Raw genomic sequence first — 24,269 nt, forward strand, 5'->3', positions numbered from 1 at the left:
TTTGGGTCGCTTCCTGTTGATTTTGGGTCACTTTATGATGATTTTGTATTATTCCGTGTCACTTCCTGTACATTTCGGGTCACTTCCTCTTAATTTTAGGTCACTTTGTGATGATTTGGGGGCTTACCTTCCTGTACATTTTGTGTCACTTTCTGTTTATTTTAGTCACTTCCAGTTGATTTTGGGTCACTTCCTATTGATTTTGGGTCGCTTTAGGGTACATTTTGGGGCATACCATGTAACTTCCTGTACATTTTGGTTTCACTTCCTGTTTATTTTGGTCACTTCTGTTGATTTTGGGTCACTTTATGATGATTTTGTAGCATTCCGTGTTACTTCTTGTACATTTTGGGTCACTCCCTATTGATTTTGGGTCGCTTTATGGTAAATTTTGGGGCATTGTGTCACCTCCTGTACATTTTGGGTCCCTTCGTGTTTATTTTGGTCACTTCTGGTTGATTTTGGGTCACTTCCTATTGATTTTGGGTCACTTCCTGTTGATTTTGGGTCACTTTATGATGATTTTGTAGCATTCCGTGTCACTTCCTGTACATTTCGGGTCACTTCCTCTTAATTTTGGGTCACTTTATGGTGATTTTGGGGCATGCCGCGTAACTTTCTGTACATTTTGTGTCACTTCCTGTTTATTTTGGTCACTTCCTGTACATTTTGGGTCACTTCCTGTTTTGTTGGTCACTTCTCCGGTTGACTTTGGGTCACTTGATGATGATTTTGGGGCATACTGTGTCACTTCTTGAACATTTTGGGTCACTTCGTGTTTCTTTGGTCACTTCTGGTTGATTTTGGGTCACTTTACGATGATTTTGGGGCTAACTGTGTCACTTCTTGAACATTTTGGGTCACTTCGTGTTTTGTTGGTCACTTCTGGTTGATTTTTGGTCACTTTACGATGATTTTGGGGCTAACTGTGTCACTTCCTGTACATTTCAGGACACTTCCTGTTGATTTTGGGTCACTTTATGATGATTTTGGGGCTTACTGGGTCACTTCGTATTGGTTTTGGGTCACTATCCGATGATTTTTGGGCATACCATGTCCTTCCTGTACATTTTGAGTCATGAATCCTGTCGATTTGAATATGATATGTGATAAAAATAAAAAAAAAAACCAGCATGAAAGTCATATCAGTATAATTGCATTGTCGTGTGTTTGAAGCTTCTCATTGAAATGCTGTCTGCAGCCATTGAGCCGTCCAACTGGTTTCTTTTGCAACTTTAATAGGTGTGATTGGACTACAAAGGTGAGGCGCACTGAACACACATACTTGGCATTAAACACTCACTCAATCACTGCCATTGATGGAGACAGACGTCAAATCTGTATTGGAAATCTGTCATGGCCAAGACAGGAAATGTAGGGCTGCTATGAATATATTAGAGAAATTTGAAGCAATAAATGATAAAAATCTTCTTCTTAAAAATGATAAATAGTCACTGACACAACAATAAAAAAAATCAAGTGGGATTCAATTTTTGCGTACACTCCACATTAACTTTCACGTCGTCGTAATCCCGTCGGGATTTGACCCCGCCCTTCTTCCTCCTCTGAATGTTCTTGGTCCTCTTGATCACGACGATGGCGACCACCAGTCCCAACACCACCAGCGCCATGGCCACCGCCATCAGCGCCAACTCGGAAGCGGCGGACGTTTTCCCCGCCAAAATCAGTTTGTTTTCCTGTTTAAAAATACACCTGGGCGTCTCGTACCAGTACTGCCCGTCGGCGTATTCGCTGTATTCGTCGTCGTAGTCGTAAAAGTAGTCCGAATCGGCCGGCTCGCTCTCCCCCAACGCCACGCACCAGTAAAGCCCGCCGTCTCCTCCGCGGGCGTCTGCTAGCGTTAGCGAAAACTGACCTTTCGCTAACGACGTCCTCCCGCGTAGATCTTCCGGGACTTCTACGGAATCATCGTTGGAGTCGTAGATGAGCTTCGGCTCGCCGGATGATTCTTCTCGGAACCAGAGCACCCTTTTGGGAGCTTCTCGCCCGACGTCGCAGTCTAGCAAAACGTCGGCGCCGGAGCTACGTGTTTTTTCTTTGAGTGCCACGCGAGGACAGAGCGACAGCGAGTACTGCAAGTCCAGCGCGGCCGCCACACAGGAGTACTCGCCGGCGTGTCGGTAGGACGCGGCGGGGATCAGCAAGGTGAAATCGCCGGGTTTGTCGGAAATGCGCATTTGATCGTTAGCCGCGTGGCTAGCGTTGATGTTACCTAGCGGCGTTTCCCAGAGCTGGTTAGGACTTTCCAAAGGGCAGTTGAGTTGGACTTTGTCCCCAGCCGAGGCGAAGAGGGTCCTCCTCTCGCTTTGGATCGGTTGGTACATATTCTGGAAACTGAGACAAGAATTTCCGTCGGATACGACGCAGTAGAACTGCTGTTTCTGTTTGACCAAGGAGTTACGGAGAAGCAGCGATTGACCGTCATTTTGAACCGCTACGGCGCCGCGGATCTCGTTCAGGAGCGGTTCCGACGAGACCGCGGTGTCCAGGAACAGCTGGATTCTCGACGAGGGCTCAACGTCGAAGTACCAACGAATGGACGTCGCGGGCGTCATCCCGGACGCGTTGCAGCGCAGTTCGGTCCAATCGTTGGTATCGTCCACGATTACCTTTTCGGGTTCCGCAGCGTCTTCGCAAACGATCAGCGCTTGCAATCGCCGGCTGACGCGGGTACGGTTTCGCCAGCATTCTCGCAGGTAGACGCCGGAATCGGACGGGACGAGTTGGCGGATCTGCAGTCCCAGGAGTTGGTTGCGATCGGACAGGTGGACTCGATCGCGGAGGTCGGAGGGGAGCGAGACGGGAAGGGCGTCGGAAGAGGAATTGCCAAGAAGACGGTTGCCGTTCGGGCCGTGTTTGTAAGCGACTATGTAGTCCACGCCGAAGCAGTAACCCAGTTCCAAGGTGCCGTCCGCCTGGCGGATGGCGGGTTCGGATTCCTCGCCGCGGATTTGAAGGAGCAGAAGAAGAAACGGCGGGAGAACGAAGAGAAGCATGTCGTCGCTATGTTTCTGACAGTTTGAGATTTGCGGCGAGGCGCAAACGCTTATTAACTGGATTTGCCGGCGGCCCGCCTAGGCGACATTCTTTGACGGCGGGTTGCCTTGATGTACGACAAAAGCAAATGGAATGTTGACACGTGCGCTATGCTAATTCGGACGGGGATGTCACGTGTCTGATCAGAAGTTGACAGGTGTTAAATAAGGAAGTATTGATTTGCAGACGTAGGAGTTGCGTGAAAAGGGAGAACAGGTTTGCTCAGTGGCACTGAAACAGGAGGATTCACAGCCAGGAAGTGACCTTAAGTCAAGAGGATGTGACAAGAGATGATGCCGGTCGATCGGGTCCGATCACATCATTTTCAAAGTATCAGAATCGGCCAAAAAATATCGGACATGCCTTTTTTAATATATATAGTAGGGCTGCAGCTATCGAATATTTTAGTAATCGAGTAATCGACTGAAAACTATCGATTAATCGAGTAATCGGATAAAACAAATATATTTTTGACTGAAGAGCAATTATAAATATACATTCGAAAACAAGACATTTCATCTAATCTTGAACCATTTTCAGTCAATCAATGTCTTTTTTTTCGATGTATATTGTTGAAAACAGCCAACAATTGCATCTCAGATGTAACTGAAAAAAAAAAAAGACTAATTCACCTCTTTTCACTCAAAAAACCTTTAGATCTTATTTAAAAAAAAAAAAAAAGTATATATATGTGTGTGTGTGTGTATGTATGTATATTAGAGGTGTGCATCGGCACTGCCCTCACGATTCGATTCGATTACGATTCGGAGGGCCACGATTCGATTCGATTCGATTCGATTCGATTCAGAGGGCCACGATTCGATTCGGTTCGATTCGGCCATGCATCACGATGCATTAAAGCCTGGGATGCATTAAAATGCTAAACCAAAGCATATTTTTCGTGAATCATGAGGCAACACAAGCGGTCAGACATTAAACAACTTTTTATAGGCTCTTGTGTCATTCCTGGTTGTAGTCAAATGAAAATAGTAATATATATATAAAAAAAAATATATAAAAAAAAAACATCACAGCATTTAATTAGTGCTTTGAATGAGACCAGGGCTTTCTTTTTTTTTTACACACACCGCATAAGTTTGGTCAAGTTTCCCACCAAGCTGCGTCACCAGTAGGTGGATGGCGAGATAGTGTAAAGCGCTTTGAGCGCCTTGAAAGGTGGAAAAGCGCTATATAAGTATAACACCAACACCAACCTCATAGAAGCCAAAATGTCTCCATATGCCTGCTTTCAATGTCTTTGGTGCGTCAATAATCTTTCGCACTCCCTCTTCTCTCTTGCTTCTCTCTGCTTTCTCGATTGGCACTGCGCAATTGCGCATGTCTGTGACGTTACTCCCGTGAGGAAGCAAAATTGGGTTGCTCGTCCCCCCTGCATTTCTTGTACAATAGCTCCCTCTACAGGTAAACATGAGAATAATAATACAAATGGGGAAACCAAATCCATTGCATCACTGCATCACTGGAAGATTTTTGAACGGACTTATATATTTTAATATGTGCTGAATCGATTCGGCTTGTTGCCCGCATCGAATCGCATCGTCCATGGCCCGCATCGGGATGCATCGCCGAATCGATTATTGTTGACACCAGTAATGTATATACAGTGCCTTGCAAAAGTATTCGGCCCCCTTGAACCTTGCAACCTTTCGCCACATTTCAGGCTTCAAACAAAGATATAAAATTTTAATTTTTTGTCAAGAATCAACAACAAGTGGGACACAATCGTGAAGTGGAACAAAATTTATTGGATAATTTCAACTTTTTTAACAAATAAAAAACTGAAAAGTGGGGCGTGCAATATTATTCGGCCCCCTTGCGTTAATACTTTGTAGCGCCACCTTTTGCTCCAATTACAGCTGCAAGTCGCTTGGGGTATGTTTCTAACAGTTTTGCACATGGAGAGACTGACATTCTTGCCCATTCTTCCTTGCAAAACAGCTCGAGCTCAGTGAGGTTGGATGGAGAGTGTTTGTGAACAGCAGTCTTCAGCTCTTTCCACAGATTCTCCATTGGATTCAGGTCTGGACTTTGACTTGGCCATTCTAACACCTGGATAAGTTTATTTTTGAACCATTCCATTGTAGATTTGGCTTTATGTTTTGGATCATTGTCCTGTTGGAAGATAAATCTCCGTCCCAGTCTCAGGTCTCATGCAGATACCAACAGGTTTTCTTCCAGAATGTTCCTGTATTTGGCTGCATCCATCTTCCCGTCAATTTTAACCATCTTCCCTGTCCCTGCTGAAGAAAAGCGGGCCCAAACCATGATGCTGCCACCACCATGTTTGACAGTGGGGATGGTGTGTTCAGGGTGATGAGCTGTGTTGCTTTTACGCCAAACATATCGTTTTGCATTGTGGCCAAAAAGTTCAATTTTGGTTTCATCTGACCAGAGCACCTTCTTCCACATGTTTGGTGTGTCTGCCAGGTGGCTTGTGGCAAACTTTAAACGAGACTTTTTATGGATATCTTTGAGAAATGGCTTTCTTCTTGCCACTCTTCCATTCAGGCCAGATTTGAGCAGTGTACGACTGATTGTTGTCCTATGGACAGACTCTCCCACCTCAGCTGTAGATCTCTGAAGTTCATCCAGAGTGATCATGGGCCTCTTGGCTGCATCTCTGATCAGTTTTCTCCTTGTTTGAGAAGAAAGTTTGGAAGGACCGCCGGGTCTTGGTAGATTTGCAGTGGTCTGATGCTCCTTCCATTTCAATATGATGGCTTGCACGGTGCTCCTTGAGATGTTTAAAGCTTGGGAAATCCAAATCCGGCTTTAAACTTCTCCACAACGGACCTGCCTGGGGTGTTCCTTGGTTTTCATAATGCTCTCTGCACTTTAAACAGAACCCTGAGACTATCACAGAGCAGGTGCATTTATATGGAGACTTGATTACACACAGGTGGATTCTATTTATCATCATGGGTCATTTAGGACAACATTGGATCATTCAGAGATCCTCACTGAACGTCTGGAGTGAGTTTGCTGCACTGAAAGTAAAGGGGCCGAATAATATTGCACGCCCCACTTTTCAGTTTTTTATTTGTTAAAAAAGTTGAAATTATCCAATAAATGTTGTTCCACTTCACGACTGTGTCCCACTTGTTGTTGATTCTTGACAAAAACATTAAATTTCATATTTTTATGTTTGAAGCCTGAAATGTGGCGAAAGGTTGCAAGATTCAAGGGGGCCGAATACTTTTGCAAGGCACTGTATATATTAGGGCTGCAGCTATCGAATAGTTTAGTAATCGAATAATCGACTGAAAATTCTATCGATTAATCGAGTAATCGGATAAAACAAATATATTTTTAGGTGAAGAGCAATTATAAATATACATGAGAAAACAAGACATTTCATCTAATCTTGAACCATTTTCAGTCAATCGATGTCTTTTTTTCCGATGTATATTGTTGAAAACAGCCAACAATTGCATCTCAGATGTAACTAAAATTAAAAAAAAAAGACTAATTCACTGCTTTCACTCAAAAAACCTTTAGATCTTATTTAAAAAAATATATATTTATACCTAAAAATGCCATTACGCTTGATAACACACATCACTTAAAAGTTAGGATTTTTTCCCCACGTGTTTCCATTGAATTTCTATTTGTGACAAGCCATTTTTAAGTTCTAGTTAAGTTTTAAGTTAGTCTAAACTGTAAGTCCTGATAGGATTTTGAGTTTTTGCAGTGTTCAATATAAATGTATGATACAGGCTGTATTGGAGCACATTAGGGACCAGTGCTACTTGGTGTTTTATCCAGCAATGACTACTGAGCTAAAATTGATAGTTAGCATTATTGAGTTTTTATTTTTCACCCTCATCACTCCACATCGCTATGTTATGTTAAAGCCTGTATGTAAGACACGTTAGCCAAGCATCGACAGTGGTCATAATTAATAGAAACCTAGCCCTCCGCAGGGCTAACGTTACATTAAACTTATTTATTAGCGCTTAGCGCTCTTTATTAACGCTTAGCGCTCTACTGCTTTAAGATGGCGGCTGTTTACTAACGCTGCCCAGACGCGGCCGCGTCTGTCATTTCGCATCTAGTTCAACATACATATGATCGCTACGAGACTCATCAGACACTACCTGCTACCAACTAGCATCATGCGGGCTAGTATTTAGCAACGTCGGCGTCGTTTGTAGCGGCTGTCGGCTGCAGTAAGTTTTTTTTCTCTTCTTCTTCCTCTACGTACATGACATCAGCGCGTCCCGCATTAAAAGTAGTCCGAGCAAAACATGATGCTTAGAGCTGTCAAAATAAACGATTACTCGAGGTGAATAAAACTACTCGGATCAGTTTTGAAACTCGAGTTACTCGAGTTGCTCGAGTATTCGTTTCAGCTCTAATATATATTAGGGGTGTCAAACGATTAAAATTTTTAATCGAGTTAATTACAGCTTAAAAATTAATTAATCGTAATTAATCGCAATTAATCGCAATTCAAACCATCTCTAAAGTATGCCATATTTTTCTGTAAATTATTGTTGAAATGGAAAGATAAGACACAAGACGGATATATACATACAACATACTGTACATAAGTGCTGTATTTGTTTATTATAACAATAAGTCCACAAATGGCATTATTGACATTCTTTCTGTTTAAGTGATCCATGGATAGTAAGACCTGTAGCTCATAAAAGACAAATGTTATAGTTACAAGTTATAGTAATTTTATATTAAAACCCCTCTTAATATTTTCGTTTTAATAAAATTTGTACAATTTTCAATCAAAAGTAGAGTTAATATAATAAGAAGAATAAAAATAACTATAATAAGAATTGAGTGACCAAACTCTGAGTAATGCCAGTTGACTTTGCATTGTTGTGAGAGTAGGGCCTCATTACTACAGACTGAAGTGCTTTTCTTTTTGTGAACATTATTTTTTTGGAGAGTTAGCAATATTATTTTTGTTGCGCTTTCACTAAATGATACTTCTGTTTGTTGTGAAGGAGTTGCAGAAGCGTATGCCAATAGACCCTACTCACGTGACGTCACAGCCACGCCCCCGCGCCATGTTGTCCGGATACTAGTCATGTTAATGCATTAGCGCTTCGTAAATTCCTCCTATTATGGCGTGTTTTCTGCTCGTTAACATTCATTGGTGAAGTCGTGTGGCGGTCGGTTGCAAAAACAGAGAAGATAGGCGGAGAGACTGAATTTTTACCGTATTCCGAGAGACCCGAAGAGGAGACCGAGATTGACTGCTGCAATTCGACGAGAAAACTGGGCTCCAAACGACTACCACAGATTATGTAGTAGTAATTTTATATCTGGTAAGATGCATTTAATATATATTTAGAGGGTTTCGGGCTGACAACCACAATTAAGATCATTGCTAGGCTAATCGCCGACAACATACACTCAGACGTTGTGAATGAACTTCCTGAAAATATATAATTATGAGGGGATAATCAGACAGTTGTCATACAATTAATTTACAATTTCACTATTGAGGTCAAAAGCCAAAAAATAAATTCAACTAGGGACAATCTGGAGTAGTGCTATTGCACTTCATATTTATTACGTATTATATAAGTATATACAGTGTTGTTAATAACGGCGTTACAATATAACGGCGTTACTAACGGCGTTATTTTTTTCAGTAGTGGGTAATCTAATTAATTACTTTTCTCATCTTGGCAACGCCGTTACCGTTACTGAGGACAGAAAGGCATGCGTTACTATGCGTTACTATATTGGTCGAAAAGTCTGAGGGAGACGGACTCACCGAGACGACAGAGCAGAGCAGGAGCGGGGAGGAGGCAAGAAAGTTGTGACGCCGAGCAAACGCGATGCTAGGTAGCTCCAATAATACATGTTGTAGCCGATAGCCGACAAACTACGCCCGCATGTTATGGTAGATATGTTAGACATGGTAGATATCACATGTACTGTATATAGATATAACTAGATGCAAAATGACAGACATGGCACTAAATGCGTTAGTAGACAGCCGCCATCTTAAAGCAGTAGGCTTTTTAGGACGGCTCTGTTGTAGAGAACCTTCCTAGCGAACCTAAGTAACTTTTTATCTAAAATACTTCTAAATCGGCAAAATCTTGACTTGAATCCATCTTTAAATGATGAAACAGTTTTAAAACTTTCATATGTCGAAAGTAGAGAGAAGGGAACTAATGCAATAATGGGAGCAATTTTAACAACTTTTAACAGTTGATTCAGGGTAAAGGGTAAATTAGGGTAAAGAATTGGGCTCGGGCCAATTGTACCAAAAACCTACACAAAAAACTTCACATAGTGTGGCCAATATATATATTTTTTTTCCTCAAAAAAAAAAAAAAAAAAGTAATTATCACCAATTACTTTGCCAAGTAACTAATTACTCTTACATTCAGGTAATTGAGTTACTAACGCAATTACTTTTTGGGAGAAGTCATTTGTAACTATAATTAATTACTTTTTTTCAGTAAGATTAACAACACTGTGTATATAGTGAGAGTGCTATCGCTAAACCATATAAACATTAAAAGCCCTAGCTCCATTGACAAATGATATGAAATACATTAGACTTGACAGTGGAAGTTAGCAAGAACAAAAGATTTTGAATTGAAAATTTCGTAACTCACCTTCCGAGCACAAGATTCCTGCCGAATTTTCGTGTACGAGAACCTGTTTCACCCAACAAGCAACGTAGCATTTATAAGCTTCCAAGCTCTTAAAGTTTTTCAAACTTTCGTGAGAATAGGCTGATTTTGTGTGAACAAGATAGTTGTAAATATCAGGATATCAGATGTCAGGCGAAGCCAGCGGGTCGAAAAACATCGATTTAGGCATTAAATACGGATCTGGCGAATGGATAAACTGAAGCTTTTCCACGTAACGCCTTTTATGCAACGGATCCAATGAGTTTACAGCGTCAGATAACACCGGGGCTTCCATGAATTGCTCTATAACTTGCTCGACTAATTGAAAACAATGAGAATAGGTCTGAAAAAGAGGTACAATATGGCGGCCGGAAACAGCGACACGCCCATTTAGTGACGTAGGAGAGTAGGGTCTATAAACGGCGCAGCCCAAAGAACGCCTGTGTCCACTCGCCTTTAGAAAAGATATATCTTTGTGCATATCTTACCCAAAATACAACAAGAGACACATAATTGCCACTAAAAGAAAGCAAACTTACCGAAATATGTGTGGAGCACAAAGCTTTCAGCATAAACGTCTCACATCTACTAATTCTCCCACTATTAGAAGGAACAACATTAGTATGGAACGGCGCTGCGCTGCCCCCAAGCGGCCAGTGGCATTCTCTTCACTCTTAATGTCCATAAACGGCCTCATTGAAATCTGTCTGAGGCAATGCGAGAGCGGCTCATTCAGTGCACGCGTTAATTGCGTGAATTATTTTAACGTGATTAATTTAAAAAATTAATTAACGCCCGTTAACGCGATAATTTTGACAGCCCTAATATATATATGAATATATATTAATAAATGCTTTTTAAGCACTTCGAATTGTAATAATTATGATCAGTCTTAAACATAACTGTCCCACTGAATCATTTTAAAACAAGAATAAAGTACAGTAGTAGAAAAATGCTTGGCTTTTTTAAATGCTTCTGTTTTACCTAACATGGCTGTGACCCTTGGAGTGACATGAAGAATTTACAAACTCCTCATAATCACTTCTAGCGTTTATTTTATACGTCTCGAACGTCTCCACATTCTCCCCCCACAGACACACACATTCATTCCAGCCCGCGCTTCCTTGCAGGAACTGTTTAACAAGTTAAACGATGATTGACGGATTGCTGCCCGTGTGAAGTCCGATTCTTTGGCCAAATCAAAGCCATCGTTAACTTTAATAAGCAAGTGCTGCAGTGACTGAGAGCTGGGAAAGGGGTGAGAGAGGCTGTGCGAGCGAATGAAGCAGAACAAAGGTTTGCGGATTGGAAAAAACAAAACAAAAACTATTACATGTCCTTGCGATGGGACTATCGCACATGCGCACATCGCGTTGGCGATGTTCAAACGATATATTGTTCAGGCTTAACGTCTAGCGCAAACAGTGGCGATGAAAGATGACCGTTCAGAGTCAGGAAATGACCCAAAATAAACTTGAAGAGAACTGGATTTGAAGGTAAATCAGAAAGAGACCTGTTAATGCGAGAAAAACAACAGAAAGTGACCTGTAAATGCCCCAAAATCAATAGGAAGTGACCCAGTAATGCCTCCAAGTCAATAGGCAGTGCCTGACATCAACAAGAAAGGACCTGTAAATGCCCCCAAATCAGCAGGGAGTGACCCAAAATCAACAAGAAGTGACCTGGATTTGTGACTAAATCAGGAAGTGACCTGTAAATGCCCCGTATGACTCGTTAATGTCTCCAACTCAATAGGAAGTGCCCAACATCAACAGGGAGTAGCCTGCAAATGCCCCTAACTCAACAGGAAATAACCCCAAATCTACAGGAAGTGACCTAGATTAGAAGCTAAATCAGGAAGGGACCTGTAAATGCCCCACATCAACAGGAAGTGACCCAATATCAACAGGAAGTGCCCAAAAACATTAGGATGTGACCCGTTAATGCCCCCAAATCAACAGGAAGTGTCCAAAATCAACTATGAGTGACCTGTAAATGCCCTAAAATCAACTGGAAGTGGCATAGATTTTAGGCTTAATCAGGAAATTACCTCTAAATACCCCCAAATCAACAGGAGGTGACCTAGTCAAATACGTTTGATGCCTCGCGCCGTCAGTAGCACTGAAAGATGACCGTTTACAGTCAGGAAGTGACCAAAAATCAACTGAAAGACATCCAAAAAGTTATACCACCAGGAAGTAAAATTTTTTAGCCTCTAAACAATTCATATTCTTACATTTAATTATTTTCTTAATTTAAAAAAGAAAACATATTTATAATTATGAAATCGTGTACTTGGTGGATGCCGTTTCCCATGTAGTAACCAACAGTAGCCAGTGTGTATCGCTGTGAAGTGCGAGAAGATAAAATACCAACCGTAGAAGAAGAAGCGCTTTCATAAGAATACGTCACGTCCGCTGACCGCAGCTGAAGGTAATATTATTCAGTTTTTTCTCAATATTATACAAATTTGTAATTATGTGACAATGCTAGCGGACAGCACATCTTACATTATAAGTGACTATACTTCTGTTATTATCTTAAAAATAAGCTCGTAGCAGCACGTGCTAACAAGCACACCGTGTACAAATGATGCACCGGCTACTAGTGTTTGGTTATGATTAATGTGCAGTTATTAAACCACTTATTAGCCCTGAATACCGACAAGGTTTTTTTTTTATGCTTTTAAAACTGCCGCCAAATGTTTTGCGTGGTAGCCAATAATGTGACAAGGTGGGCAAATTAAATGTTTAATTTCGTGAAACTAACACTTTTGAATAGCGCAAAATGCGCGTTTTTATCATGCTTGCTTAAATTTCAGACCTGTGTCTCATTTAGGTACCTTCATTAACTGTAAATTGTTGATATACGAAGTAATATTAAAGCCGTAAGATGAGTAGTTAGAGTGGTAAGTAGTGATGCACGATAATACATTTTTCAATCGATACCGATAACCAATAATTCCCTCCTCCTTCCAGCTAATTACTGATTATTCTATCAAAAGATATATCTAAAATTTTAAACTATACACAAGAGCAAATGTTACTGTGAAAAAATAGAATTTATTGCCATTTTTTTCAACATCACATGGGACCAAGTGGTAAATTCCAACATCTAAACAATGACAGATTGTATGGCTTTGCCATGTGGCATTTTTTTTTGCCATGTGGCAAAAATGATTTTGCCATGTGGCATTTTTTTTTGCCAAGTGGCAAAATGTGTTTTGACATGAGTCTTTTTTTCGGTATGTGGCTAAATGGATTTTGGTTTGTGGCATTTTTTGGTGGGGTATGTGCCATTTTTTTGGGGTATATGGCAGCCGTCGTGGTGCCAGTTGAATGTCAATGTGCTGTAATTGTAAGTGTACCGTCAAAAATCACAGCCACACATGTTTTCCTGCCATTTAAAATTAAATGAAAATTTGGACGTGCATAGCCATCAATGGCATGGACGTGCATGGCCTGCAAAAAAGCTATGTACCCCAAAAAATGCCACATAACCCCCAAAAAATGCCACGTGTCAAAATAATTTTTTGCCACATGGCAAAAAAAAAGCCACATGTCAAAATACTTTTTGCCACATGGCAAAAAAAAGCCACATGTCAAAATCCATTTTGCCACATGGCAAAAAAAAGCCACATGTCAAAATCCATTTTACCACATTGAAAAATCCATTTTGCCACATGGCAAAAAATGCCACATGGTAAAGAAAAAAATGCCACATGGAAAAATCCATTTTGCCACAAGGCAAAATCAATTTTGCCACATGGCAAAAAAATGCCACGTGGCAAAATCCATTTTACCACATCGCAAAAAATGCCACATGGTAAAGAAAAAATGCCACATGGAGAAATCCATTTTGCCACATGGCAAAATCAATTTTGTCACATAGCAAAAAAATGCCACATGTATAAAAACAATGCAACATGGAAAAATTAATTTTGCCACATGGCAAAAACCATTTTGCCACATGGCAAAAAATACCACATGGCAAAATCAATTTTGCAACATGGCAAAAAAAATGCCACATGGCCAAAAAATGCCCCATGGCAAAATCCATTTTGCCATATCGCAAAAAATGCCACATGGTAAAGAAAAAATGCCACATGGAGAAATCCATTTTGCCACATGGCGAAAAAAATGCCAAATGGCAAAATCCATTTTGCCACATGGCAAAAATGCCACATGGCAAAAAAATGCCACATGGAGAAATCCATTTTGCCACATAGCAAAATCAATGCGACATGGCAAAATCCATTTTGCCACATGGCAAAAAAATGCCACATGTTAAAGAAAAAATACCACATGGCAAAATCCATTTGTCCACATGGCAAAAAAATGCCACATGGCAAAAAAATAATTCGACATGGCAAAATCCATTTTGCCACCTGGTAAAAAAATGCCACATGGAAAAAAATGCCACATGGAGGCACGACAGTATTCACTACTCAAACTAGTAACTATTGGCAAAATCCATTTTGCCAAATGGCAAAAAAAATGCCACACGGCAAAATCAATTTTACCACATGGCAAAAAAAAATGCCACATGGCAAAATCCATTTTGCCACATGGCAAATACCACATTTGGTTCTCGCTCTCCATTTTTGTTTCATTTTTTTAAACAATGGTATTTGTGTTCTTCATCACAAACCTATATTAAAAAATAGACATAAATGAAGCATTATTCGTCCAAAGAACATGAGTGCCCTGCCCTCTAGTGGAGAAAATAGTTACTAGTTTGAATAGTGAATACTGTAGTGCCTGCATCGTTCCTATTATTAAATTAAAATGATCATCTCTCCGGTTTTCCGTGGGCAATCGGTGCCAATGAGTGACCTTTCCGCAATAGGATAATATTTAACCCAATGATCTCTTCCACAGACCATCAATGTTGCGCCTCCTCGCAACCTCCCTGTACCTCCACTTCCAGCGCACGCCTTCGCACCTCAGATCATGCGCGACCCTGACACCCTCAGAGAACCCTCAAACCGTGGAGACTCTCTACCAGCTCTCCGTGGACCTCCAAAAGGTGAGAAAACTCAAAGGCTGGGTTCTCCGTCAAAACCCGGCCTACGCCGAGGAGGCGGCCCAGTTACTGAAGGACCTGGGCGCCTCGGGAACCGTGGTCTCCACCGTTCTGACCTCGCACCCCGAAGCCGTGCTCTGTCACCCGGAAGAAACGCTGGCGCAGAAGAACCTCTGGATGTCCGTCTGCCCTAATAAGAAAGAGCTAGTCGCGATCATCGAGAAGTTCCCGGCGTCCTTTTTCACGTTTAGTAACCACGACAACCAGCGGGACAACATCGCTTACTTCCGAAGCTTGAACCTGAATAAGAGAATGATCACCAAGCTGATGGCCGGAGCTCCTCAGAGCTTCGGCCGTCCCGTGGAGCAGAACCGGGACATGGTGCGCAGCCTTCAGAAGACATACCTGGACCTGGGAGGAGATGAAGCCAACATGAAGGTTTGGCTTCAGAAACTGCTGAACCAGAACCCCTTCGTGCTCCTCAAAGAACCCCAAATCTTGACGGACAACGTGGTCTTCCTCCGAGAACGAGGCTTCGGGACGGCGGAACTTCTGCACCTCCTTTCCAAACTCAAAGCTTTCGTGATCGATCTGAACCCGGAAAGCATGCGGCGCACCCTGGGCTACTCGAAGGACGTTTTGGGGTGCTCGGAGGCGGAGCTGCGAACGATTATCGTCCGATGTCCGGCGCTGCTTTACTACCCCGAAGACGTTTTGGCCGAGCGCTTCGCAGGGCTGCTCGCCGCCGGGGTTAGCATGGGGCAGATCGCGCAAACTCCGACGGTGTTGGAGTTAACCACGCAGATTGTTAATTATCGGATACAGAGATTGAAGGGGCGGGGTTACGACGTGAGGAGTTCTAGCTTGGATGTTCTTAACGGGACGAAGAAGGACTTTGAGGTGAGTTTTGGGAGGTTACAGCTAAGGAGGGAGCGACCGCTTTTTAACCCGGTGGCGCCTTTAAAAGATGACTGACTTACGCACGTATATGGAAATGAGATATGTTTGTAATTTGCCAGGTGATTAAAAGTTGGTGTCAAAGAGTTTTTATTTGTTCAAAATGAAACAAGATTAAACTTTGGGGTCATGAGGTCAAAGGTCACAGCTGGTTAGTTCAAGATATTTCAGTATAAAGGGATTTTCACATTTGCAGGATGTTTTTTTAAAAAAATGAAACGAAAGAGGTGATTAAAACTTGGGGGTTCATGAAGTCAGAGGTCACAGAGGTTTGTTCAAAGTAATTCAATTTGACAGATGAAGGGAGTAGGGATTATCAAAAAAACAAAAAAACAAAAACGTAAGTAGTGATAAAACTTTGAGGTCATGAGGTCAAAGGTCACAGTTTTGTATGTTTGTTCCAGAGAATTAAAAGAAACAACTGGAATTTCAAGACTATAAGATATATTTTCTAAAATGAAACTTAAGAGGCTATTAAATCTTAAGGGCACAATGTCAAAGGTCACAGTTTTTAAAAAATCTGGATAATTCAATAACAAAGAAAGGGACTATCATATTTGCGGGATATGTTTTCTAAGAAAAAATAGATGACTAAATTTTTTGGTCGTGAGGTCAAAGGTCACCTAGGTTTGTATGTATGTTCTAGATCAGGGGTCAGCAACCCTGGTCCTCGAGTGCCACTATCCAGCTTGTTTTCCATGTCTCCCTCCTTTAACACACCTGAATCAAATAATCATGATCGTTATCAGGCTCCTGCAGAGCTTGCTGATGAGCTGATCATTTGATTCAGGTGTGTCAAAGGAGGGAGACATGGAAAACAAGCTGGATAGTGGCACTCGAGGACCAGGGTTGCTGACCCATGTTCTAGATAATTCAACAAATGAAGGGAATAGGAATTATCAATAACGAAGCAGAATTGTTGATTAAACTTTGGGGTCATGAGGTCAAAGTTCACAGTATGTATTTTTGTTCAAGAGAATTATAACGAACAACTGGAATTTCAAGACTATGGGATATATTTTGTAAATCGAAACTGAAGTGGCTGTTACATCTTAAGGGCACAATGTCAAAGGTCACAGTTAAAACAAACAAAAAAAGGATAATTCAATAACAAAGAAAAGGACTATCAGATTTGTCGGATATGTTTTCAAAGATATAAAAGAAGAAGTGATTGAATTTTGTGGTCGTGAGGTCAAAGGTTACAGAGGTTTGTATGTTTGCTCTAGATAATTCAACAAACGAAGGGAATAGTAATTATCAAATATGAAGCTGAATTGGTGATTAAACTTTGGGGTCATGAGGTCAATGGTCACAGTTTTGTTTGTATTTTTGTCCGGGATTAGTTAACCACAAATATCAAACCACGACTATCAAATTTGCCGTGTGTGAAATGAAATGTGGGGATTCAATTTTTGGGGGCCATAGGTCAAAGGTCAGTTCTAAATGTGGTTCAAAATATTTCAATAAGAAATAAAGGGATTATCAAAAACGAAAAAGAAAAGTTGATTAAGCTTTGGGGTCATTAGTTAAAGGTCATATTCAACCACAAATATCAAATTTGCCGTTTTCTAAAAATTTTGAGGTTATGAGGTCAAAGGTCAGAGTTTTGTTCATTGGTTCAAGATATTTCAAAAACAGATTTTCAAAAACGAAAAAAGGTGATTAAACTTGGGTGTCATGAGGTCAAAGATCAGTTTTATTTGTATGTTGGTTCTAGATAATTCAAGAACTAATAAAGGGATTATCAAATTTGCAAATTTTCTAAAATGAAACTGAAGAGGTGATTACATTTTGAGGTTATGAAGTCAAAGGTCAAGGTTTTGTTTGTATGTTTTGAATAATTCAAGAACAAATAAAGGGATTATTAAATTTGCACGTTTTCTAAAATGAAACGTGTGATTTGGGGGTCAAAAGGTCACAGTTTTACATGTTTTAAGGTAATAGCCACTTTATTTTTCTAAAAACGTTCAAATTTTAATGTTATTTATTTTTTAGCTAGGATTAGATGGACATAGCTGTCAATAGTAGACAATGAATTAATTACAGATAATACTGCACAGCATATTTGAAAACGTGTATTTTTGACGCCATCTATATTTAAAAAAAAAAAAAAAAATGTACAGGATGAATATATATGTATTAAAATTTTACTTTAAAATGTTATTTTTCAAAATCCGTTTACAGTTAAATTTTCTTTATATTTTTGAAATACATGTTTTTAAAAAAAATTTTTTGCCAACCCTCCGATTTCAAATAAATCCTATCAGTCAGTGGCAGACAATGAGTTAATTACATCACATAATAGGAAGTATGCAATATATTCATGTAATTGTATTTATGCTGTATATAATATATCCTGTATATAAAATATTTTTAAAAACCAATTTAAAATTTCAAAAATGTTCTCATTGCTTTTTAATTTTTAAAATATATAATTTTTTAAATAAACCCATGACCCTCATGAGGATATACAGTATATATTTTAAATGTTTTTGGCAGCTGTCCCACATCAAATGCGTTGGACGTCCGTTGCCTTCAATGGCAGAAGATGAGTTAAATGCACAGAATCAGAAAAAACTGAAGATACAAAATATGCCTTTTTTTTAACCCCTTCAGTTATTCATTTATTCATTTTTCATGCCGCTTTTTTAGAAATTAGTAAAAATCTTCATAGGTTACATACTTCATGAAAATGGTGCTTTGCCTCCCTCTAGTGTGAAGCACAAGCAACTACAATTGCATCAAAATGTCAAGTAAAAGTTAACATTCCCATTAAGTGCTGCTATAAAACTGTTAAACTGTAATATATAAACATTTATATGAATACATCGGGTACTACATTGACCTTAGAAACAAACATGGTACTAAAAATACTGGAATACTGCACGGTTGTTAGTTGGTCGCATTCTTCATGTCTTTGAACTTATTCTTTCTTCTTGAAGACTTGGAATTGATATTTGACGCCGTTCTCCTCTTGGATTCCACTCGGAACGCCTGCGAATCTGATTTCAAAGACAAAATACATGGTTTCATCAGTGGTCGTTTTAACGAGAGTACCTTGAACACAACACGCGAAGGCATTAGTTTTAAGTCTATGGCTGGCTTTGACGGTTCTAGACGTCCAATCTCGTTTGACTGTGAGGGGTAAATTTGTTCATTCCGACCCGGATTGGATGTCTAGTAGTCGTCAATTGTAGATAAAGAGTTAAATATTATGATAAGTTTGAAAGAATTGTTATTGGGTGCCACAATTAGACTGTACAGTATTTGTAATTGTGTATTTTAATTTTCTTTTTATTATTTTGTTTATTATTATATATTTTTTATTCATTTTATTTGTCAATATTTTTTTTCATTTGTATTAAGCAATAAAAAAAAACTGAAAAATTGGGGAATTTTTTTTTTTTAAATGGAAATTAAAGTATATAATGATTGCAAAAAAATTATTATTTTGCTCTTATTTTAGCAATTTTAAAAGTTAAATATCAAATTTCTAAATAGAATTTGTATTTTCAATTCATTTTCTATAGTTTTATTATTTTGTTTTAACTTTTTATTTTGAATGTATATCTCCATATAAAACTGACTAGTACAACAACTACTTTTACTAGTACCACTACTATAGTACTCGAAGTTTTGTTAGAAGTAATACTAATTTTAGTAGTATTACTAGATGTACTATTATTTCAACTACGAGTACTAGTAGTAGTAGTACTCCAACTACGATAGTTGTCGTAGTAGAAGTAGTGGCAGTACTAGTAGTAATAGTAGTTGTAGTAGTAATAGTACTAGTATTAGTACTACTACCACAACTAGTAGTACTAGTCGAACTTGTAGTAGGAGAAATACTACAGTAGTAAGTAGAAAGAAGTAATGCTAGTTGTGCCATTATTTCAGCTACTAGTAGTACTATTATTTTTACTACTATTGCTTCTACTAAAACAACTACTAGTAGAATTAGTACTACTACTACAAGAAATAGTACTACAACAACTACTTTTACTAGTACCACCACTACTACTAGTAGTAGTTGTAGTATTAGTACTACTACTAGTAGTAGTAGTACTCGTATAAGTTTTAATTGAAGTAATACTAATTTTAGTAGTATTACTAGTTGTAATTTCAACTACTAGTACTAGTAGTTGAAATAATAGTACCAGTAGTAGTAGTAGTAGTAATACTCCAACTACGATAGTTTTCATTGTAGTAGAAGTAGTGGTAGTACTAGTAGTAATAGTAGTTGTTGTATAATTGAAATAATAGTACTACTACTACCACTAGTACTACTAGTCGAACTTCTAGTAGGGGTAATACTAGTTGTAAAAGTAATACTAGTTGTGCCATTTCAACTATTAATAGTACTATTATTTTAACTACTACTATTGCTGCTACTACAAGACCTAGTACTACTACAACAAGAACTAGTACTACAGCAACTACTTTTACTAGTACCACCACTACTATTACTACTAGTAGTATTAGTCAAAGTTGCAGTAGGTGTAATACTAGTTGTAGTAGTAATACTATTTGTACTACTATTTAATACTAATACTATTTCAACTACTAGTTGTACTACTATTACTGCTGCAACTGCAACTACTACGAGTATAAGTAGTACTATTACTACTAGTACTACTAGAACTAGTGCTACTAGTACCACCACCAATATTACTACTACTACGATAGTTGTTGTAGAAGTAGTGGTAGTACTAGTAGTAATAGTAGTTCTAGTACTAACAATAGTACTATTAGTAATAGTAGTTGTTGTAGTAGTAGCAATAGTACTATTAGTAGTAGTACAAGTCCTTGAAATAACAGTACTAGTAGTAGTGCTAGCTGCTTGAAATAATACTAAATAGTAATAACTACTAGTACTGTTGCTATTAGTACTATTAGTACTACTAATAGTAGTACTAATACTAGTACTACTTCAACACGCTCCTAGTACTACTACTACTAATAGTACTACTTTACGACAACTGCTACTTTTGCTACAACAACAACCATTATTACTACGAGTAATACTATGACAACTTACTACACTATACTACTATAACAAGTACTACTACTACTACTACTTTTTGTGGTGAAGTACTCAGAATTACCTTTCCTGTTTTTGGAAGACTTTTGCATCCATCTCAGGGAAGAAAACGTCACAGTCAAAATCAGCCATGATATCCGTCAGGAAAACCAAATTGCACCAGGGATGCTCAAGTGCGTCCTGTTTAAAAAAAAAAAAAAAAAAAAAAAACATTTGCACCCACCAGAACACAAACACCTGGGTTCTTTACCTTGTAGACCCTGGTGCCGCCGACAATCCAAATAGTCTCGATCAATTCGCTGAGGGGGTATCGCGCGGCCAAAAGTACGGCGCTGTCCAAATCCGGGCACAAGAAGTGAGCAAAATCTGGAACCGTCCTGGAAAAAGTCCAATTGACATAATTTATGAGGACGGCCGTATTTTCCAGACTATAAAGCTAAAGTCAAGTTATAAAGTTGTGCAAACTGATGCCGATATCTGATGATTTGGGACTTTACGGTAAAGTATAACTTACTCCATTGTTTCGCTTAGGATGGCATTCAAAACATTGGGTATGGGAAATGAGGTGGGAGGGTTGGAGAACCAGCACAGTTTGCCCCACACCAACAAATTGAACCGTCCTGTAAAAAAAAAAAAAAAAAAAAAAATCAGCTCTTTACTGTGAAACTCATCTTCAGCCATTGACTGCGCAAGAGGGATTGGAAGTCTTGCAAAAATAAAACAAAGTGACATGTAAATGGCCAAAATATCAACAGGAAGTGACCCAAAATCAACAAATGACCTGTAAATACCCCAAAATTAATATCAAGTGACCCAAAATCAACAGGAAGTGACCCAAAATCAACAGAAGATGTGTAAATTCCCCAAAAATCAAGAGAAAGTGACCAAAAATCAACACGCGACCTGTAAAAACCCCCATATCACTAGGACGTGACCCAAAATAAACAGGAAGTGACCTGTATATGCCTTAGAGTGGCCCAAAATCAACAAATCTGTAAAGACCCCAAAATTAACGGGAAGTGACCCGAAGTCAAAAGGAGACATGTGCATTCTCAAAAATTCAACAAGGCCCAAAACCAAAATCAACAATTGACCTGTAAAAAAACACATATCAACAGAAAGTGACCCAAAATCAACAGGAAGTGACCTGGAATTGAAACTAAATCAACAGGAAATGACAAAAATTCAACAAGCGACGTGTAAAAACTCCCATATCAACAGGAAGTGACCTGCACATGCCCTAGAATTAACAGGAAGTGACCCAAAATCAAGAGGAAGTGACCTGTAAATGCACAAAGGTTAACAGGAAGTGACCCAAAATCAATAAGCGATATTTAAATATCCCAAAATTAACAATGAGAGACCCAGAGACAACAGGAAGTGACCTGTAAATTCCCCAAAACTGAATAAGGAAGTGCCCCAAAATCAACAGGAAGTGAACTAAAATCAATAAGTGATCTGTAAAACCTCAAAGTCAACAGGAAGTGACCTAGAAATGAATCGAAATCCAGAGGAAGTGACCTGTAAATGTCCCAAAATCAAAAGAAAGTGACCCAAAGTCATCAGGAAGAGACCTGTAAATTCTCAAAAAATGAACTAAGAAGTGACCCAAAATCAAGAAGTGACCTATAAATGTGCAAAGGTCAACAGGTAGTGACCCAAAATCATCAGGAAGTGACCTGGAAATGCGCAAAGGTCAATAGCAAGTGACCCAAAATCAGCAGGTGATCTGTAAATACCCAAAAACAGGGAGTGACCCCAAAATCAACAGGTGGCCCAGAATTGAATCTAAACCAACAGGAAGTGACCCAAATTCAACAGGAAGTGACTTTCAATTTGGAATTTAAGCTAAATCAACAGGAAGTGACCAAAAATCAACAAGTGACCTGAAGCGACCCCAAAAATATCATGGCGTAACCTGGAATTGAATCTAAACAGGAAGTGATCTGTAAAATCCCAGAAACAAAGGAAGTGACCCAAAATCAACAGGAATTGACTTGTATGTGCCCTAAAATTACCAGGAAGCGACCCAAAATCAAGAGGAAGTGACCTGTAAATTCCCAAAAAATGAACAAGGACGTTAGCCAAAATCAATAGGAAGTGGCCTGTAAATCTGCAAAGGTCAACAGGAAGTGACCCAAATCAGCAAGTGATTTGTAAATACACCAAAGTTAAAAGGAGTTGACCCCATACTCAACAGGAAGTGACCTGGAATTTAATCTAAATAAACAGGAATTGACCAAAAATTAACAAGTGACCAGAAGATACCCAAAACTAACAGGAAGCAACCCACATCCAAAGGAAGTGACCTGGAATTGAAGCTAAATCAACAGGAAGTGACCTGTAAATTCCCCAAAAATGAACAAGTGACCTAAAATCAACAGGAAGTGACCAGTATATGCCCTGGAATTAACTGGAAGTGACCCAAAAGCAACAGGAAGTGACCTGTATATGCCCTGCAATTAACAGGAAGTTACCCAAAATCAAGAGGAAGTGACCTTTAAATGCGCAAAGGTCAACAGGAAGTGACCCCAAAATCAACAGGAAGTGACCTGTATATGCCCTGGAATTAACAGGAAGTGACCTGTATATGCCCTGGAATTAACAGGAAGTGCCCCAAAAGCAACAGGAAATGACCTGTATATGCCCTACAATTAATAGGAAGTTACCCAGAAGCAACAGAAAGTGACCTGTATATGCCCTACAATTAACAGGAAGTTACCCAAAATCAAGAGGAAGTGACCTTTAAATGCGCAAAGGTCAACAGGAAGTGACCCCAAAATCAACAGGAAGTGACCTGTATATGCCCTGGAATTAACAGGAAGTGACCCAAAATCAACAGGAAGTGACCTGTGTATGCCCTGGAATTAACAGGAAGTGACCCAAAAGCAACAGGAAGTGACCTGTATATGCCCTACAATTAATAGGAAGTTACCCAAAAGCAACAGAAAGTGACCTGTATATGCCCTGCAATTAACAGGAAGTTACCCAAAATCAAGAGGAAGCGACCTTTAAATGCGCAAAGGTCAACAGGAAGTGATCCCAAAATCAACAGGAAGTGACCTGTATATGCCCTGGTATTAACAGGAAGTGACCCCAAAATCAACAGGAAGTGACCTGTATATGCCCTGGAATTAACAGGAAGTGACCCAAAAGCAACAGAAAGTGACCTGTATATGCCCGACAATTAACAGGAAGTTACCGAAAATCAAGAGTAAATAACCTTTAAACGCGCAAAGGTCAACAAGAAGTGACCCCAAAATCAACAGGAAGTGACCTGTATATGCCCACAATTAACAGGAATTTACCCAAAAGCAACAGAAAGTGACCTGTATATGCACTACAACTAACAGGAAGTGACCCAAAATCAAGAGGAAGTGACCTCTAAATGCACAAAGGCCAACAGGAAGTGACCCAAAATCAGCAAGTGACCTGTAAAAAAAAACATATCAACAGGAAGTGACCTGGGTATGCCCTAAATTTAACAGGAAGTGACCTAAGATTAAGAGGAAGTGACCTGTAAATGCGCAAACGTCAACAGGAACTGAACA

At 39.5% G+C, this 24,269-nt stretch overlaps 3 protein-coding genes across 8 annotated transcripts in view; 1 reads left to right on the forward strand and 2 right to left on the reverse strand.

Annotated features, from left to right (window-relative positions):
• The window catches only part of si:ch73-62b13.1 (Carbohydrate sulfotransferase 1-like), a 36,840-nt gene extending 32,155 nt beyond the window's left edge, over positions 1 to 4,685 (reverse strand). For 2 of the 4 annotated variants that reach the window (XR_009063173.1, XM_057835998.1), the window contains exon 1: positions 4,272 to 4,685. Coding sequence is in view for 3 of the 4 variants with exons in the window: in XM_057835998.1 (XP_057691981.1) it covers positions 4,272 to 4,276 (5 nt within the window). In the remaining variant the exon portion in view is untranslated. The remainder of the gene's footprint in view (positions 1 to 4,271) is intronic. The other 2 variants (XM_057835993.1, XM_057835992.1) reach the window with 2 other exon arrangements.
• Positions 1 to 15,763, forward strand: part of mterf2 (mitochondrial transcription termination factor 2) — a 74,526-nt gene extending 58,763 nt beyond the window's left edge. Inside the window, exons 1-2 of one of the 3 annotated variants that reach the window (XM_057836002.1) lie at positions 12,019 to 12,128; positions 14,576 to 15,763. In XM_057836002.1, coding sequence (XP_057691985.1) covers positions 14,583 to 15,695 — 1,113 coding nt within the window. In that variant the 5' untranslated portion in view covers positions 12,019 to 12,128; positions 14,576 to 14,582 and the 3' untranslated portion in view covers positions 15,696 to 15,763. Of the gene's footprint in view, positions 1 to 12,018; positions 12,129 to 12,207; positions 12,429 to 14,575 lie in introns of those variants that run through there. The other 2 variants (XM_057836001.1, XM_057836003.1) reach the window with 2 other exon arrangements.
• Positions 15,764 to 18,252: 2,489 nt separating this feature from the next.
• The window catches only part of zgc:153031, a 34,684-nt gene continuing 28,667 nt past the window's right edge, over positions 18,253 to 24,269 (reverse strand). The window contains exons 3-6 of the mRNA XM_057837317.1: positions 21,233 to 21,338; positions 20,969 to 21,095; positions 20,783 to 20,898; positions 18,253 to 18,679 (exon numbers count right to left, since the gene is read on the reverse strand). Coding sequence (XP_057693300.1) covers positions 18,601 to 18,679; positions 20,783 to 20,898; positions 20,969 to 21,095; positions 21,233 to 21,338 — 428 coding nt within the window. The 3' untranslated portion in view covers positions 18,253 to 18,600. The remainder of the gene's footprint in view (positions 18,680 to 20,782; positions 20,899 to 20,968; positions 21,096 to 21,232; positions 21,339 to 24,269) is intronic.

The sequence above is a fragment of the Corythoichthys intestinalis genome, chromosome 5 (assembly GCF_030265065.1).
Source record: "Corythoichthys intestinalis isolate RoL2023-P3 chromosome 5, ASM3026506v1, whole genome shotgun sequence".
Lineage (NCBI taxonomy): Eukaryota > Metazoa > Chordata > Actinopteri > Syngnathiformes > Syngnathidae > Corythoichthys > Corythoichthys intestinalis.